The 19,396-nt window shown below is 45.0% G+C and overlaps 1 protein-coding gene across 1 annotated transcript; it reads left to right on the top strand.

The window, feature by feature from the left end:
- Positions 1-44: 44 nt before the first annotated feature.
- Positions 45-18,986, top strand: LOC147600361 (E3 ubiquitin-protein ligase RBBP6-like). The gene is made up of 14 exons (XM_086751252.1): positions 45-210; positions 1,240-1,339; positions 2,157-2,266; positions 5,972-5,997; positions 8,280-8,368; positions 9,305-9,330; positions 12,636-12,661; positions 14,942-15,030; positions 15,966-15,991; positions 16,863-16,872; positions 17,365-17,374; positions 18,271-18,359; positions 18,478-18,574; positions 18,843-18,986. The coding sequence occupies exons 1-14, from the start codon at positions 45-47 to the stop codon at positions 18,984-18,986; spliced, it is 1,008 nt and encodes a 335-aa protein (XP_086607378.1).
- Positions 18,987-19,396: the final 410 nt, after the last annotated feature.

The raw sequence follows: 19,396 nt of genomic DNA, 5'->3' as shown, positions 1-19,396 counted from the left end.
TGCGGTAGGCGCCGCTGCTGAGGACACACCGCCTTGCCCTCACCATGTCCTGCCTGCACTATAAGTTCTCCTCCAGCCTCAAGTACCACACGCTCATCTTCAACGGCCTGCACATCTCCCTGCGCGACCTCAAGCGCCAGATCATGGCCCGGGAGAAGCTGAAGGCGCCCAACAGCGACCTGCAGATCACCAACGCCCAGACCAAAGAAGGTGCGTGGGGGCGGCGGGCGCGGGGTGGGAAGCGACAATGGGATTCGCCCTCCATCCCTAGCTGGGACTTGTGCTGGGAGCCCCACAGAGCTGTTCCTTCCTCGCGGCTCTTCTGACAACCACCGCCAGAGCTGTGTTTCAGCCACACAGCCAGGCTACAAGTGCCCGCGCTTCATGTGCAACGTGGAGAGCTCACTAAGGTTTTGCTTTCCGGGAATTCTTCAGGGAAAATGATACGGAAATGTGGGAGGATATCTGATAAGAACAGGCTTGCCAGATTTCTTTGAAATCTGCTGGAGGAAGCTGAACGGGATGGCAATGGAACAGGTGGCTGGCTTGAAGAAAAACAGCGGGTTTGGTCACTTAACTTTGCCTTCAACTTCTTGTACGCCGCGGCACTGGAAAACTGGTTCTGTGGCTGTTGCAGAAACTGCTCCCCAGCAACATTTTGGGTCAAGAGTGCAGCTGTGAGTTGGAATCTCAGCAGAGCCCTTAAAGCCATCGTGCACTTGAGTGTTGGCTGCCTCTGAAGGACAGTTTGGCATTTCTTGTTAATAGAACTGCTGCTGTACACCAGGGACACTGCCACGCAGATGCTATGGAGCATCAGTTCATCATTCATTTCTAACCGTGGGTGGTTTTTTCCCTGATAGTGCACGGTAACGGTGTCGGGCCGGTACTGAAGTTTTGCGGCAGAACATTTATGGTGAATATAAGCAAGAAGGATTCTTAGAGAAGTCATAAATTCATTTAAATCTGCTCAATGGTGCTTGATTCTTGGAGCTGATAATGGGTTTGTATTACTTAGTATGATGTTTCCGTTTGGTGATCTGCCATCTTGAGGAGCTTGAATGTGATTGGAGACTTTGGGATGGGATTTTCAGAAATAATGAGACTTGTAAATTGTTTTCACTCCTTGAACATTATTTTTTTTCCTTTAGTTCTCTGGCACCCTTACAACAGTCTTTTCTTTAGAATGTGTTCTAGAGTTTTTTATCTCTTCCTGATTTATTCCTGTATTGCTTTCAGAATACACAGATGATGATGCCTTGATTCCGAAGAACTGCTCTGTAATTGTGAGACGAATCCCTGCTGGAGGAGTTAAAGCTCCCAGCAAAGCCTCTGTCCCGTGAGTGTCCCTAAAGCATTGTATTCTTTGGTAGCGGGTGCAGTCTGTTCACTTTTTCCTGGATATTGGCGTACAGAGGCATTCAGATTTCTCTTTCCTGTTAAAGCTGCTGTTAATTTTTGTTGTGATGGGGTAGGTTCGATGTCCCAAAGCAGACGGACATTTTTAAGCCTGCTGGGACAGTACGTTTGTCACAGGACTCCTAAATCACACCAGATCCTAGGAACTGCTGTCAGGTGACATTTCTACTCCTGTTTTCAGCCCATACAGCAGATGTAACACATTTGGTATTTTTGGCGCTGCCATGGCTAAATATGGTCAGGTGACTGATCTTTTTGCGCTAAGTACACTTGCCCTTCGCAGTGTCTAGGCCATCACTGTTCTTTCTTAGAAACTCAGTTCTGTATCTGGTGCCTGTTTGTAACACCAGGGATCTACAGCTTGGCTACAGTTACCTTCCTGGTTTGATGGCTGGTTATTTAAGAACAGGACACTGTAGCACAGATTTCCTGGTTTTGATACTTAGAGAGCAGAGGCAAAATACCTGAGGACTTCCTCTTGCCCTGTTGTGTTCTGTCCCTGGAAGTCTTGGAATAATTTGTGACAGAGTAGAATTGGGATGTTTGTGGTTGTTTTTAGTGGCACTGGATGTTCCAGGAGAGAACAGTTTATGTATATGAATAAATTCCCACATTCGCTGGGCTATCAGTACATAAGGTGCTGATGCTGAGGCTTTATAATCTGTTTTCACTGCTTTCTGTGGGGTACAAGTGCTTTATTTCAAGTTCTGATCACCTTTCTTTCTTTCTTTTTCTAGAAGTCCAGCTGAGCCAGTGAGCGGAACACCAAAAGCAGTATGTAAAAACACACTCTCACACTTGTTCCTACACACCGCGCTTGATTCCATACCCACATACACACATACTTGTGCACTTTATATAAAACACACACACACCTGTGTCATTTTTGCCATTTTCACTTTGTGTCCTTCGCTTTTGTTTTAAATACTTTTTTTTTTGCCTAATGCAGTTTACACACGTTATCAAAAACCACTGACAAACCACTCTTGTTAAAGTTGGTGCTGTTCCTTACATGGGACTTGAGGTTCCAACAAATACCAAACCCAACACATCCCATCCATGTTGAGAACAGTTCTGTGAGGCTAACTGATTCCTTTTCACATCCTTCAATACTTGGGTCTTTATTCCTAGAACTGGATAATTGAAGTGATGTTGGTTGGGCCCCTCTGAGGGCTTAAACTTCTTTAATAGATTGCGGTGGATTTAACTCGTTGCGACACAAAGTGGTCTTCTACAGCTCTGCATTTGATCTTTCCACTTTATCTGATGAAGCAGTTCAGTTTAGCAGTTTGTCTGCAAATGAAAATATCTAAAACCCAGTGTGGAGATCTTGCTGCAGGGTTAGAGCCGGGTGCACCTGTGGGTAAAATCCCCGTCGCTTTCCTGAACTTCTGCCTGCAGCACATTTTTGGATCTGGGTGACTTCAGGGTTGATGCTGCTTTAATTTCCCAAAGGTGAAGCCTTTCTTTAGTGTACTGCCACTTGGAATTTACCCGTGGAGAAGGGACAGCATTTTTCTTCAGAGCTGACAGCACTGCCATTCGGCTGCTGAAATATAAAGAAGTAACAGAAGGAGATACTTGACTGGTGATGGTCGAGATCTTGATTTGTCACTCGGGTCGAATACTATGCGTAACTACGCATTTCAAAATAGTCCTGATAGCAGAAAAGTTACTAGGTGGTGTTTTGTATTTTTCACCTTTCTTTTAAGGATAACTGCTTTCTCTTCTCTGGAATGGTGAGAGGCGTTCCTCTAACCCTGGATCATTGGATCTGATCCTGGATAAGCTGTCATCTAATCCAGAAGTTCATGAACAAAGTATAAGCTTTTGTGCATACTTGCTGCTTTTGATATTTGTTTAGGAGAAAAGAGTGCCACCACTTTCGTAAGAAAATCAGACTGTTGCCTGCAGGCCATACAACAACTGCTTCCTGAAAAAGGACAAGAACTAATTAACAGTTTCTGAACGGTTCCGTTTCAGTAACTGGTCGATGATAAACTGTTTAATGCTGGACTCCAATAGACAGCTTTCCTAATTTCTTGTTTGCTTTCCGAGGATTGGGCCAGGGTCCCTCTCCGAGATATTCTGGAGCAATAGGTTGATCCCAAGCGGGTTTGGTTATTTTCATTTCTTCTCAGGAACCACAGAGGCACTCTTCAGCGGTCATAGGCTGGGACTGTGTTTTGAACAAACTCAAATGACAGCAGGTTGGAAATGCCTCTTTCAGTGACACTCAGAGGACAGAGTGCAGACGTTCAGACTACAGCAGAGGTTCACTGTTGCTGTGTTTTGCTTGTAGAACTTGACTATGTGTTTAATGTGTTGTGAACAGGTGCACGGCTCTTCCGCATCGATTTCTGTGTCCCAGCTTACACAGGTATAGATATGTTCTGTCAAATACTTAAAAGAAAAAAAGTGTTTGCTCGGTGTTTTTAAATGTTATACGGTGATGTACAGCTGTGTGTATATTTGATGCTGCCGTGTAAAGAGTAGTTCTCAGTTTGGGAAGACAGAAGGGGAGCACACCTGAGCAGCCTCTACATAAGGCTGCATAACATCAAGTATTTCAGGAAAATTCAGGAACACGACACAGAGCAGCTCAAAAGTGTTGCTTTAACCTCTTTAGTGCAGACTGGCAGTGCGTGCGGGCAAGGTGCTAACAGATTTCTGGTTTATTATTGCTAATCAACAGTCACTCCCTTACACCCTGCTGGTATCCGGACCAGTGTGTCATGAAAACATTTGAGCAAATACTGCTTAAAAAAAAAACCCAGCTGCCTTCAATAATGTGAACACGTAGTTCTGTGTAAGGTTGATGTTACAATTTGAATGTTGAAAGGACACAGTCAGCTGGAACAAAAACCTGCAGGTTGTGCTAACTGTCGTTAAATCACTGAATGTGAAGACGTTAGTAGCGGGGGAACGCACAGTTTGGCCTGCCTACAGCACACGATGGCCAGATTTCTACTGAAAAGAGTATTTTGTCCTGACGAGGGATTATAAAAAACCTGATTCCTTTTAATGCTTCTGTGTCCGAGGCTGAATTTCAGCAAGCAAAAGCAAATTTCCCAGCTCAGAAGTTGTCCTTTTAGTGCTGCAAAATGAAATGATGATACTTGTCTTTCTCAATTCAAGGTACACTGGATAGCTTCTCCTTCAAATCTTCCGCAGCTTAAAGACCAGTTTAAAAATGCTGGCGAGTATAAATTGTTCTACGCACAGCTTCTCTTTGAAGAAGGCTGGATGGGTCACACACGTCTGTGTGTAAGGGGCAAACAGAGCCCAGGGTTCTGAGTGCCCCAGAGCGCTCTTTTCCAGGGGGTTCACAGGCACAGAAACACCATGTAACGGCGTAAGGACCCCCAGAACACCGTCGGGACACCTGTGTTTTGTATGAGCAGCTGTTTCTGCGCAAGCGCAGCCAGCGCCGTGCTGCTCTTTACAGCAGTGGGTGAGTGCTGGTGTCGTTGGCTGTGTGGGCTGAAGGGTGTTTCTAATGTGTGTCAAATAATTCCCCGTTACACAGACTGCCAACCTGGCTGAAGCCAGTGCCACCGAAGAAGAGAAGATAAAAGCTATGATGACGCAGTCTTGCCGTGAATATGATCCAGTCAAGTAGGTGTTGATAATGTCAAATGTGTTCTTTGGAGCCTGTGGACAAATTGTAGAGGTGTTTGTTCTAACAAGAGAGACACATGCATACCTTTTTCTTTTTTTCTCCAGAAACTTCTAGTTACGTGAAGAATCCCTTGGCTGCCCCTCCACCATCATATACTTGCTTCCGTTGTGGGAAACCTGGCCACTACATAAGGAACTGCCCAGCACATGGGGTAAGACTGTGGGGGACTTGTGTTACTGAGCTTTTAATTTTTGTGCCGTGGCACTTAGGTAACAAATCCGTGAATGCTCACGTTAAGAGTTGTTTCTCCTGGGGTGAAATACAGAGCTTATACGGCAATGCTGCAAAGGCCTTCAAACTGGGAGGGAAACCTGGAATTATCAGTGTAACTGTTTTGGATTTTCTACATCATGGACATGAAATATGGCCACAGAACTTTCTCTGTGAACTTTCAGGCATATTTTTGTATATTTCAATATCTGTTTTTAGCTCTTTTTCAAAGACAGTTCACAGATTTTAGTATTTTGTGTAAACACAAGATGTTTCTGTTGACCCCCTCTGTAGAATATTTGCTGATGTGAATTGCACAAGCCTCTGGTTGAGCCGCTTTTCAATGATGTAGCAGAGTGTTGTTCCTCAGATTCCAGTAGTGCTGTTCTAATGCCTGTGAAGAATCAGAATCATCAACACAGATTTTAGCCCAACCATGGATATTTTGTGAGTTCTAAGCAATGCTGAAAAGACATCTCTGATTAATGGGTGAATGCGGTCTTGAATGGAGAGCATGGAGCTCTAATTGTCCAACAGTGTACAAAATGTCTAGTACGAAGCAAATACCTGTACAGTTTTGATATTTCACTGTTGTTACACTGGAAGATCTGGAGAAGGCTCTGTCCTGATGTTTTGACTCGACTTTTTTCCGCTGTCTAGTACAGCGAGCGGTCCCCAAGCTCAAGGTAAGTGAATAAAACACATCTCAAAAAAAAGTAGTAGGTTCCAGTTCTGAAGGTTTTATCCAGCTCTTCCGTGGAGAAGAATGTGGATTAAATGCCTGACTATCCGTTGGTTGCAGTCTGATTTGCACATGAGATCTGATCAAGGTCAGAGCGGGAAGAAATCTCCATCCAACAGCAACTGGTTGAATTTTGCAAGAAGCCTTTGAAACATCAACCAGAAGCAAAACGAGCTCCCAATAAGAACGACTCGCCTGGAAACGCTGCTGAAATGTTCTGCAGAAAAACAGATCCTTAGCACACCCGCAGTTTAACCAACTTCCAGGGGCACGAGCAGTGGCACCACCCTAATTCCATATGGGAAAGGATCCCGGATTTGAAGGTATAGACACAACGACAGTGTTTCCTCCCTCGAAATGACACAGCCTGGCCAGCTGGCTTGCACTGCCACTCGGACATCTACGCATGCTTTCTCTTGTTTGCTTCATGGTCAGTCCAGTGAATTCCATACTTACGCATTAACAAATGGTATGACGTATTTTCCACTGGTGGTTATCATCGCGCCCTTTGCGCTGGGATCTTTCGCCTCCATCATGAAACGCCTTGGAATTCCTGTGCTCGTTCTCAGTCTGGGAACAGACCCCAGCTTTTTGTCCTGTTAAGAAAAGAAACGCAGACGTCTCTCATCTTAACACCCACACGCAAAATGACATTTCAATGATGATTTTAGGCGGCAAAGCCTTTACTCCTCTCCTTTCACCTGTTGTAGGGGCTGCTCGGCTGAAATACTTATTTCCTAAATGACTATAGCCAGGGTGACCCAAAGCCTTGAGCAGTGCTTTGAACTCAGTCGACGTTCTTTGGCTTAACTTCAGGTTCCTAAGGGTGAGATATCCCTTGGCTCCTTCCACTCAGAGAAGAGACACAAACCCGCTCCTCCTGCAAAGCGCAGTTCAGAGGGAGAGCTCAGTTCAGTGCTCTGAACCAGTCACTGGGGAAACTGACATTCACTGTCTCTGTAGGAAGGCTGGATTCACACCTCATGCATATCCATTCAGTGCCCAACGCTAAATGGCAGGAATGCTCAACCAGAGGCTGTGGAATTCACATCAGCAAATATTCCACAGATGGGGTCAACAGAAACATCTTGTGTTTACACAAAATACTAAAAACTGTGAACGGTCTTTGAAAAAAAAACCTAAAACCAGAATATTGAAATACAGAAAAATAAGCCTGAAAGTTCACAGAGAAAGATCTGTGGACGTATTTAATGTCCATGACGTAGAAAAAACAAAAAAGTTACCTTGATAATTCCAGGTTTCCCTTGCATTTTGAAGGGCTTTGCAGCATTGCCGTATAACCTGTGTATTTCACCCCAGGAGAAGCAACGTGAGCATTCACATATGAAAACAAACCCATGAGTGGCTGATCTGAACGACAGGACCAGATAATTGATGGTCACTCCCTTAGACCCTGCTGGTATCTGGACTTGTGTCATCAAACCGTTTGAACAAATACTACTTAAAAAAAACCCAACTGTCTTCAGTAATTTGAAGATGCCGTTCTGTGTAAGGCTGATGTTACAATTTGAATGTTGAAAGGACACAGTCAACTGCAAAAACCTGCAGGTTGTGCTAACTGTCGTTAAATCACTGAATGTGAAGACGTTAGTAGCGGGGGAACGCACAGTTTGGCCTGCCTACAGCACACGATGGCCAGATTTCTACTGAAAAGAGTATTTTGTCCTGACGAGGGATTATAAAAAACCTGATTCCTTTTAATGCTTCTGTGTCCGAGGCTGAATTTCAGCAAGCAAAAGCAAATTTCCCAGCTCAGAAGTTGTCCTTTTAGTGCTGCAAAATGAAATGATGATACTTGTCTTTCTCAATTCAAGGTACACTGGATAGCTTCTCCTTCAAATCTTCCGCAGCTTAAAGACCAGTTTAAAAATGCTGGCGAGTATAAATTGTTCTACGCACAGCTTCTCTTTGAAGAAGGCTGGATGGGTCACACACGTCTGTGTGTAAGGGGCAAACAGAGCCCAGGGTTCTGAGTGCCCCAGAGCGCTCTTTTCCAGGGGGTTCACAGGCACAGAAACACCATGTAACGGCGTAAGGACCCCCAGAACACCGTCGGGACACCTGTGTTTTGTATGAGCAGCTGTTTCTGCGCAAGCGCAGCCAGCGCCGTGCTGCTCTTTACAGCAGTGGGTGAGTGCTGGTGTCGTTGGCTGTGTGGGCTGAAGGGTGTTTCTAATGTGTGTCAAATAATTCCCCGTTACACAGACTGCCAACCTGGCTGAAGCCAGTGCCACCGAAGAAGAGAAGATAAAAGCTATGATGACGCAGTCTTGCCGTGAATATGATCCAGTCAAGTAGGTGTTGATAATGTCAAATGTGTTCTTTGGAGCCTGTGGACAAATTGTAGAGGTGTTTGTTCTAACAAGAGAGACACATGCATACCTTTTTCTTTTTTTCTCCAGAAACTTCTAGTTACGTGAAGAATCCCTTGGCTGCCCCTCCACCATCATATACTTGCTTCCGTTGTGGGAAACCTGGCCACTACATAAGGAACTGCCCAGCACATGGGGTAAGACTGTGGGGGACTTGTGTTACTGAGCTTTTAATTTTTGTGCCGTGGCACTTAGGTAACAAATCCGTGAATGCTCACGTTAAGAGTTGTTTCTCCTGGGGTGAAATACAGAGCTTATACGGCAATGCTGCAAAGGCCTTCAAACTGGGAGGGAAACCTGGAATTATCAGTGTAACTGTTTTGGATTTTCTACATCATGGACATGAAATATGGCCACAGAACTTTCTCTGTGAACTTTCAGGCATATTTTTGTATATTTCAATATTCTGTTTTTAGCTCTTTTTCAAAGACAGTTCACAGATTTTAGTATTTTGTGTAAACACAAGATGTTTCTGTTGACCCCCTCTGTAGAATATTTGCTGATGTGAATTGCACAAGCCTCTGGTTGAGCCGCTTTTCAATGATGTAGCAGAGTGTTGTTCCTCAGATTCCAGCAGTGCTGTTCTAATGCCTGTGAAGAATCAGAATCATCAACACAGATTTTAGCCCAACCATGGATATTTTGTGAGTTCTAAGCAATGCTGAAAAGACATCTCTGATTAATGGGTGAATGCGGTCTTGAATGGAGAGCATGGAGCTCTAATTGTCCAACAGCGTACAAAATGTCTAGTACGAAGCAAATACCTGTACAGTTTTGATATTTCACTGTTGTTACACTGGAAGATCTGGAGAAGGCTCTGTCCTGATGTTTTGACTCGACTTTTTTTCCGCTGTCTAGTACAGCGAGCGGTCCCCAAGCTCAAGGTAAGTGAATAAAACACATCTCAAAAAAAAGTAGTAGGTTCCAGTTCTGAAGGTTTTATCCAGCTCTTCCGTGGAGAAGAATGTGGATTAAATGCCTGACTATCCGTTGGTTGCAGTCTGATTTGCACATGAGATCTGATCAAGGTCAGAGCGGGAAGAAATCTCCATCCAACAGCAACTGGTTGAATTTTGCAAGAAGCCTTTGAAACATCAACCAGAAGCAAAACGAGCTCCCAATAAGAACGACTCGCCTGGAAACGCTGCTGAAATGTTCTGCAGAAAAACAGATCCTTAGCACACCCGCAGTTTAACCAACTTCCAGGGGCACGAGCAGTGGCACCACCCTATTTCCATATGGGAAAGGATCCCGGATTTGAAGGTATAGACACAACGACAGTGTTTCCTCCCTCGAAATGACACAGCCTGGCCAGCTGGCTTGCACTGCCACTCGGACATCTACGCATGCTTTCTCTTGTTTGCTTCATGGTCAGTCCAGTGAATTCCATACTTACGCATTAACAAATGGTATGACATATTTTCCACTGGTGGTTATCATCGCGCCCTTTGCGCTGGGATCTTTCGCCTCCATCATGAAACGCCTTGGAATTCCTGTGCTCGTTCTCAGTCTGGGAACAGACCCCAGCTTTTTGTCCTGTTAAGAAAAGAAACGCAGACGTCTCTCATCTTAACACCCACACGCAAAATGACATTTCAATGATGATTTTAGGCGGCAAAGCCTTTACTCCTCTCCTTTCACCTGTTGTAGGGGCTGCTCGGCTGAAATACTTATTTCCTAAATGACTATAGCCAGGGTGACCCAAAGCCTTGAGCAGTGCTTTGAACTCAGTCGACGTTCTTTGGCTTAACTTCAGGTTCCTAAGGGTGAGATATCCCTTGGCTCCTTCCACTCAGAGAAGAGACACAAACCCGCTCCTCCTGCAAAGCGCAGTTCAGAGGGAGAGCTCAGTTCAGTGCTCTGAACCAGTCACTGGGGAAACTGACATTCACTGTCTCTGTAGGAAGGCTGGATTCACACCTCATGCATATCCATTCAGTGCCCAACGCTAAATGGCAGGAATGCTCAACCAGAGGCTGTGGAATTCACATCAGCAAATATTCCACAGATGGGGTCAACAGAAACATCTTGTGTTTACACAAAATACTAAAAACTGTGAACGGTCTTTGAAAAAGAGCTAAAACCAGAATATTGAAATACAGAAAAATAAGCCTGAAAGTTCACAGAGAAAGATCTGTGGACGTATTTAATGTCCATGACGTAGAAAAAACAAAAAAGTTACCTTGATAATTCCAGGTTTCCCTTGCATTTTGAAGGGCTTTGCAGCATTGCCGTATAACCTGTGTATTTCACCCCAGGAGAAGCAACGTGAGCATTCACATATGAAAACAAACCCATGAGTGGCTGATCTGAACGACAGGACCAGATAATTGATGGTCACTCCCTTAGACCCTGCTGGTATCTGGACTTGTGTCATCAAACCGTTTGAACAAATACTACTTAAAAAAAACCCAACTGTCTTCAGTAATTTGAAGATGCCGTTCTGTGTAAGGCTGATGTTACAATTTGAATGTTGAAAGGACACAGTCAACTGCAAAAACCTGCAGGTTGTGCTAACTGTCGTTAAATCACTGAATGTGAAGACGTTAGTAGCGGGGGAACGCACAGTTTGGCCTGCCTACAGCACACGATGGCCAGATTTCTACTGAAAAGAGTATTTTGTCCTGACGAGGGATTATAAAAAACCTGATTCCTTTTAATGCTTCTGTGTCCGAGGCTGAATTTCAGCAAGCAAAAGCAAATTTCCCAGCTCAGAAGTTGTCCTTTTAGTGCTGCAAAATGAAATGATGATACTTGTCTTTCTCAATTCAAGGTACACTGGATAGCTTCTCCTTCAAATCTTCCGCAGCTTAAAGACCAGTTTAAAAATGCTGGCGAGTATAAATTGTTCTACGCACAGCTTCTCTTTGAAGAAGGCTGGATGGGTCACACACGTCTGTGTGTAAGAGGCAAACAGAGCCCAGGGTTCTGAGTGCCCCAGAGCGCTCTTTTCCAGGGGGTTCACAGGCACAGAAACACCATGTAACGGCGTAAGGACCCCCAGAACACCGTCGGGACACCTGTGTTTTGTATGAGCAGCTGTTTCTGCGCAAGCGCAGCCAGCGCCGTGCTGCTCTTTACAGCAGTGGGTGAGTGCTGGTGTCGTTGGCTGTGTGGGCTGAAGGGTGTTTCTAATGTGTGTCAAATAATTCCCCGTTACACAGACTGCCAACCTGGCTGAAGCCAGTGCCACCGAAGAAGAGAAGATAAAAGCTATGATGACGCAGTCTTGCCGTGAATATGATCCAGTCAAGTAGGTGTTGATAATGTCAAATGTGTTCTTTGGAGCCTGTGGACAAATTGTAGAGGTGTTTGTTCTAACAAGAGAGACACATGCATACCTTTTTCTTTTTTTCTCCAGAAACTTCTAGTTACGTGAAGAATCCCTTGGCTGCCCCTCCACCATCATATACTTGCTTCCGTTGTGGGAAACCTGGCCACTACATAAGGAACTGCCCAGCACATGGGGTAAGACTGTGGGGGACTTGTGTTACTGAGCTTTTAATTTTTGTGCCGTGGCACTTAGGTAACAAATCCGTGAATGCTCACGTTAAGAGTTGTTTCTCCTGGGGTGAAATACAGAGCTTATACGGCAATGCTGCAAAGGCCTTCAAACTGGGAGGGAAACCTGGAATTATCAGTGTAACTGTTTTGGATTTTCTACATCATGGACATGAAATATGGCCACAGAACTTTCTCTGTGAACTTTCAGGCATATTTTTGTATATTTCAATATTCTGTTTTTAGCTCTTTTTCAAAGACAGTTCACAGATTTTAGTATTTTGTGTAAACACAAGATGTTTCTGTTGACCCCCTCTGTAGAATATTTGCTGATGTGAATTGCACAAGCCTCTGGTTGAGCCGCTTTTCAATGATGTAGCAGAGTGTTGTTCCTCAGATTCCAGCAGTGCTGTTCTAATGCCTGTGAAGAATCAGAATCATCAACACAGATTTTAGCCCAACCATGGATATTTTGTGAGTTCTAAGCAATGCTGAAAAGACATCTCTGATTAATGGGTGAATGCGGTCTTGAATGGAGAGCATGGAGCTCTAATTGTCCAACAGCGTACAAAATGTCTAGTACGAAGCAAATACCTGTACAGTTTTGATATTTCACTGTTGTTACACTGGAAGATCTGGAGAAGGCTCTGTCCTGATGTTTTGACTCGACTTTTTTTCCGCTGTCTAGTACAGCGAGCGGTCCCCAAGCTCAAGGTAAGTGAATAAAACACATCTCAAAAAAAAGTAGTAGGTTCCAGTTCTGAAGGTTTTATCCAGCTCTTCCGTGGAGAAGAATGTGGATTAAATGCCTGACTATCCGTTGGTTGCAGTCTGATTTGCACATGAGATCTGATCAAGGTCAGAGCGGGAAGAAATCTCCATCCAACAGCAACTGGTTGAATTTTGCAAGAAGCCTTTGAAACATCAACCAGAAGCAAAACGAGCTCCCAATAAGAACGACTCGCCTGGAAACGCTGCTGAAATGTTCTGCAGAAAAACAGATCCTTAGCACACCCGCAGTTTAACCAACTTCCAGGGGCACGAGCAGTGGCACCACCCTATTTCCATATGGGAAAGGATCCCGGATTTGAAGGTATAGACACAACGACAGTGTTTCCTCCCTCGAAATGACACAGCCTGGCCAGCTGGCTTGCACTGCCACTCGGACATCTACGCATGCTTTCTCTTGTTTGCTTCATGGTCAGTCCAGTGAATTCCATACTTACGCATTAACAAATGGTATGACATATTTTCCACTGGTGGTTATCATCGCGCCCTTTGCGCTGGGATCTTTCGCCTCCATCATGAAACGCCTTGGAATTCCTGTGCTCGTTCTCAGTCTGGGAACAGACCCCAGCTTTTTGTCCTGTTAAGAAAAGAAACGCAGACGTCTCTCATCTTAACACCCACACGCAAAATGACATTTCAATGATGATTTTAGGCGGCAAAGCCTTTACTCCTCTCCTTTCACCTGTTGTAGGGGCTGCTCGGCTGAAATACTTATTTCCTAAATGACTATAGCCAGGGTGACCCAAAGCCTTGAGCAGTGCTTTGAACTCAGTCGACGTTCTTTGGCTTAACTTCAGGTTCCTAAGGGTGAGATATCCCTTGGCTCCTTCCACTCAGAGAAGAGACACAAACCCGCTCCTCCTGCAAAGCGCAGTTCAGAGGGAGAGCTCAGTTCAGTGCTCTGAACCAGTCACTGGGGAAACTGACATTCACTGTCTCTGTAGGAAGGCTGGATTCACACCTCATGCATATCCATTCAGTGCCCAACGCTAAATGGCAGGAATGCTCAACCAGAGGCTGTGGAATTCACATCAGCAAATATTCCACAGATGGGGTCAACAGAAACATCTTGTGTTTACACAAAATACTAAAAACTGTGAACGGTCTTTGAAAAAGAGCTAAAACCAGAATATTGAAATACAGAAAAATAAGCCTGAAAGTTCACAGAGAAAGATCTGTGGACGTATTTAATGTCCATGACGTAGAAAAAACAAAAAAGTTACCTTGATAATTCCAGGTTTCCCTTGCATTTTGAAGGGCTTTGCAGCATTGCCGTATAACCTGTGTATTTCACCCCAGGAGAAGCAACGTGAGCATTCACATATGAAAACAAACCCATGAGTGGCTGATCTGAACGACAGGACCAGATAATTGATGGTCACTCCCTTAGACCCTGCTGGTATCTGGACTTGTGTCATCAAACCGTTTGAACAAATACTACTTAAAAAAAACCCAACTGTCTTCAGTAATTTGAAGATGCCGTTCTGTGTAAGGCTGATGTTACAATTTGAATGTTGAAAGGACACAGTCAACTGCAAAAACCTGCAGGTTGTGCTAACTGTCGTTAAATCACTGAATGTGAAGACGTTAGTAGCGGGGGAACGCACAGTTTGGCCTGCCTACAGCACACGATGGCCAGATTTCTACTGAAAAGAGTATTTTGTCCTGACGAGGGATTATAAAAAACCTGATTCCTTTTAATGCTTCTGTGTCCGAGGCTGAATTTCAGCAAGCAAAAGCAAATTTCCCAGCTCAGAAGTTGTCCTTTTAGTGCTGCAAAATGAAATGATGATACTTGTCTTTCTCAATTCAAGGTACACTGGATAGCTTCTCCTTCAAATCTTCCGCAGCTTAAAGACCAGTTTAAAAATGCTGGCGAGTATAAATTGTTCTACGCACAGCTTCTCTTTGAAGAAGGCTGGATGGGTCACACACGTCTGTGTGTAAGAGGCAAACAGAGCCCAGGGTTCTGAGTGCCCCAGAGCGCTCTTTTCCAGGGGGTTCACAGGCACAGAAACACCATGTAACGGCGTAAGGACCCCCAGAACACCGTCGGGACACCTGTGTTTTGTATGAGCAGCTGTTTCTGCGCAAGCGCAGCCAGCGCCGTGCTGCTCTTTACAGCAGTGGGTGAGTGCTGGTGTCGTTGGCTGTGTGGGCTGAAGGGTGTTTCTAATGTGTGTCAAATAATTCCCCGTTACACAGACTGCCAACCTGGCTGAAGCCAGTGCCACCGAAGAAGAGAAGATAAAAGCTATGATGACGCAGTCTTGCCGTGAATATGATCCAGTCAAGTAGGTGTTGATAATGTCAAATGTGTTCTTTGGAGCCTGTGGACAAATTGTAGAGGTGTTTGTTCTAACAAGAGAGACACATGCATACCTTTTTCTTTTTTTCTCCAGAAACTTCTAGTTACGTGAAGAATCCCTTGGCTGCCCCTCCACCATCATATACTTGCTTCCGTTGTGGGAAACCTGGCCACTACATAAGGAACTGCCCAGCACATGGGGTAAGACTGTGGGGGACTTGTGTTACTGAGCTTTTAATTTTTGTGCCGTGGCACTTAGGTAACAAATCCGTGAATGCTCACGTTAAGAGTTGTTTCTCCTGGGGTGAAATACAGAGCTTATACGGCAATGCTGCAAAGGCCTTCAAACTGGGAGGGAAACCTGGAATTATCAGTGTAACTGTTTTGGATTTTCTACATCATGGACATGAAATATGGCCACAGAACTTTCTCTGTGAACTTTCAGGCATATTTTTGTATATTTCAATATTCTGTTTTTAGCTCTTTTTCAAAGACAGTTCACAGATTTTAGTATTTTGTGTAAACACAAGATGTTTCTGTTGACCCCCTCTGTAGAATATTTGCTGATGTGAATTGCACAAGCCTCTGGTTGAGCCGCTTTTCAATGATGTAGCAGAGTGTTGTTCCTCAGATTCCAGCAGTGCTGTTCTAATGCCTGTGAAGAATCAGAATCATCAACACAGATTTTAGCCCAACCATGGATATTTTGTGAGTTCTAAGCAATGCTGAAAAGACATCTCTGATTAATGGGTGAATGCGGTCTTGAATGGAGAGCATGGAGCTCTAATTGTCCAACAGCGTACAAAATGTCTAGTACGAAGCAAATACCTGTACGGTTTTGATATTTCACTGTTGTTACACTGGAAGATCTGGAGAAGGCTCTGTCCTGATGTTTTGACTCGACTTTTTTCCGCTGTCTAGTACAGCGAGCGGTCCCCAAGCTCAAGGTAAGTGAATAAAACACATCTCAAAAAAAGTAGTAGGTTCCAGTTCTGAAGGTTTTATCCAGCTCTCCCGTGGAGAAGAATGTGGATTAAATGCCTGACTATCCGTTGGTTGCAGTCTGATTTGCACATGAGATCTGATCAAGGTCAGAGCGGGAAGAAATCTCCATCCAACAGCAACTGGTTGAATTTTGCAAGAAGCCTTTGAAACATCAACCAGAAGCAAAACGAGCTCCCAATAAGAACGACTCGCCTGGAAACGCTGCTGAAATGTTCTGCAGAAAAACAGATCCTTAGCACACCCGCAGTTTAACCAACTTCCAGGGGCACGAGCAGTGGCACCACCCTATTTCCATATGGGAAAGGATCCCGGATTTGAAGGTATAGACACAACGACAGTGTTTCCTCCCTCGAAATGACACAGCCTGGCCAGCTGGCTTGCACTGCCACTCGGACATCTACGCATGCTTTCTCTTGTTTGCTTCATGGTCAGTCCAGTGAATTCCATACTTACGCATTAACAAATGGTATGACATATTTTCCACTGGTGGTTATCATCGCGCCCTTTGCGCTGGGATCTTTCGCCTCCATCATGAAACGCCTTGGAATTCCTGTGCTCGTTCTCAGTCTGGGAACAGACCCCAGCTTTTTGTCCTGCTAAGAAAAGAAACGCAGACGTCTCTCATCTTAACACCCACACGCAAAATGACATTTCAATGATGATTTTAGGCGGCAAAGCCTTTACTCCTCTCCTTTCACCTGTTGTAGGGGCTGCTCGGCTGAAATACTTATTTCCTAAATGACTATAGCCAGGGTGACCCAAAGCCTTGAGCAGTGCTTTGAACTCAGTCGATGTTCTTTGGCTTAACTTCAGGTTCCGAAGGGTGAGATATCCCTTGGCTCCTTCCACTCAGAGAAGAGACACAAACCCGCTCCTCCTGCAAAGCGCAGTTCAGAGGGAGAGCTCAGTTCAGTGCTCTGAACCAGTCACTGGGGAAACTGACATTCACTGTCTCTGTAGGAAGGCTGGATTCACACCTCATGCATATCCATTCAGTGCCCAACGCTAAATGGCAGGAATGCTCAACCAGAGGCTGTGGAATTCACATCAGCAAATATTCCACAGATGGGGTCAACAGAAACATCTTGTGTTTACACAAAATACTAAAAACTGTGAACGGTCTTTGAAAAAGAGCTAAAACCAGAATATTGAAATACAGAAAAATAAGCCTGAAAGTTCACAGAGAAAGATCTGTGGACGTATTTAATGTCCATGACGTAGAAAAAACAAAAAAGTTACCTTGATAATTCCAGGTTTCCCTTGCATTTTGAAGGGCTTTGCAGCATTGCCGTATAACCTGTGTATTTCACCCCAGGAGAAGCAACGTGAGCATTCACATATGAAAACAAATCCATGAGTGGCTGATCTGAACGACAGGACCAGATAATTGATGGTCACTCCCTTAGACCCTGCTGGTATCTGGACTTGTGTCATCAAACCGTTTGAACAAATACTACTTAAAAAAAACCCAACTGTCTTCAGTAATTTGAAGATGCCGTTCTGTGTAAGGCTGATGTTACAATTTGAATGTTGAAAGGACACAGTCAACTGCAAAAACCTGCAGGTTGTGCTAACTGTCGTTAAATCACTGAATGTGAAGACGTTAGTAGCGGGGGAACGCACAGTTTGGCCTGCCTACAGCACACGATGGCCAGATTTCTACTGAAAAGAGTATTTTGTCCTGACGAGGGATTATAAAAAACCTGATTCCTTTTAATGCTTCTGTGTCCGAGGCTGAATTTCAGCAAGCAAAAGCAAATTTCCCAGCTCAGAAGTTGTCCTTTTAGTGCTGCAAAATGAAATGATGATACTTGTCTTTCTCAATTCAAGGTACACTGGATAGCTTCTCCTTCAAATCTTCCGCAGCTTAAAGACCAGTTTAAAAATGCTGGCGAGTATAAATTGTTCTACGCACAGCTTCTCTTTGAAGAAGGCTGGATGGGTCACACACGTCTGTATGTAAGGGGCAAACAGAGCCCAGGGTTCTGAGTGCCCCAGAGCGCTCTTTTCCAGGGGGTTCACAGGCACAGAAACACCATGTAACGGCGTAAGGACCCCCAGAACACCGTCGGGACACCTGTGTTTTGTATGAGCAGCTGTTTCTGCGCAAACGCAGCCAGCGCCGTGCTGCTCTTTACAGCAGTGGGTGAGTGCTGGTGTCGTTGGCTGTGTGGGCTGAAGGGTGTTTCTAATGTGTGTCAAATAATTCCCCGTTACACAGACTGCCAACCTGGCTGAAGCCAGTGCCACCGAAGAAGAGAAGATAAAAGCTATGATGACGCAGTCTTGCCGTGAATATGATCCAGTCAAGTAGGTGTTGATAATGTCAAATGTGTTCTTTGGAGCCTGTGGACAAATTGTAGAGGTGTTTGTTCTAACAAGAGAGACACATGCATACCTTTTTCTTTTTTTCTCCAGAAACTTCTAGTTACGTGAAGAATCCCTTGGCTGCCCCTCCACCATCATATACTTGCTTCCGTTGTGGGAAACCTGGCCACTACATAAGGAACTGCCCAGCACATGGGGTAAGACCGTGGGGGATTTGTGGTGTTACCGAGCTTTTAATTTTTGTGCCGTGGCACTTACGCAACAAATCCGTGAATGCTCACGTTAAGAGTTGTTTCTCCTGGGGTGAAATACAGAGTTATATAAGAAATAAGAATTTCAGTCGAGCAGCCCCTACGACAGGTGAAAGGAGAGGAGTAAAGGCTTTGCCGCCTAAAATCATCATTGAAATGTCATTTTGCGTGTGGGTGTTAAGATGAGAGACGTCTGCGTTTCTTTTCTTAACAGGACAAAAAGCTGGGGTCTGTTCCCAGACTGAGAAAGAGCACAGGAATTCCAAGGCGTTTCATGATGGAGGCGAAAGATCCCAGCGCAAAGGGCGCGATGATAACCACTGATGGAAAATACGTCATACCATTTATTAATGCGTAAGTATGGAATTCACTGGACTGACCAAGAAGCGAACGAGGGAAAGCATGCGTAGATGTCCGAGTGGCAGTGCAAGCCAGCTGGCCAGGCTGTGTCATTTCGAGGGAGGAAACAGAGGGGATCTCTGCCCCTCCGTGGACCTCCATGGGCTGCAGGGGAGCAACCTGCTCCACCATGGTCGTCACCACAGGCTGCAGGGGAATCTTGGCCAGGAGCCGCGTTACTCCTCCCCCTCCTTCTGCACTGACCTTGGCGTCTGCAGCCGTTCCTCACAACAGGCTGGCAGACGCCTCTCAGGATCCTTTTTACATCTCATTCACTTCTCATCTCCTCTCCACTTCTTGCAGCCGGGCTGGACCGAGTCGGGCCCAGTCGGCTGCCTGGCGAGAGGCCAGAGGGTGAGGCCTGCAAGG

The sequence above is a fragment of the Chlamydotis macqueenii genome, chromosome 6 (genome assembly GCF_036417535.1).
Source record: "Chlamydotis macqueenii isolate bChlMac1 chromosome 6, bChlMac1.mat, whole genome shotgun sequence".
Lineage (NCBI taxonomy): Eukaryota > Metazoa > Chordata > Aves > Otidiformes > Otididae > Chlamydotis > Chlamydotis macqueenii.
The sequence above is the reverse complement of the archived record's forward strand: the minus strand, read 5'-3'. Positions and strand labels throughout refer to the sequence as shown.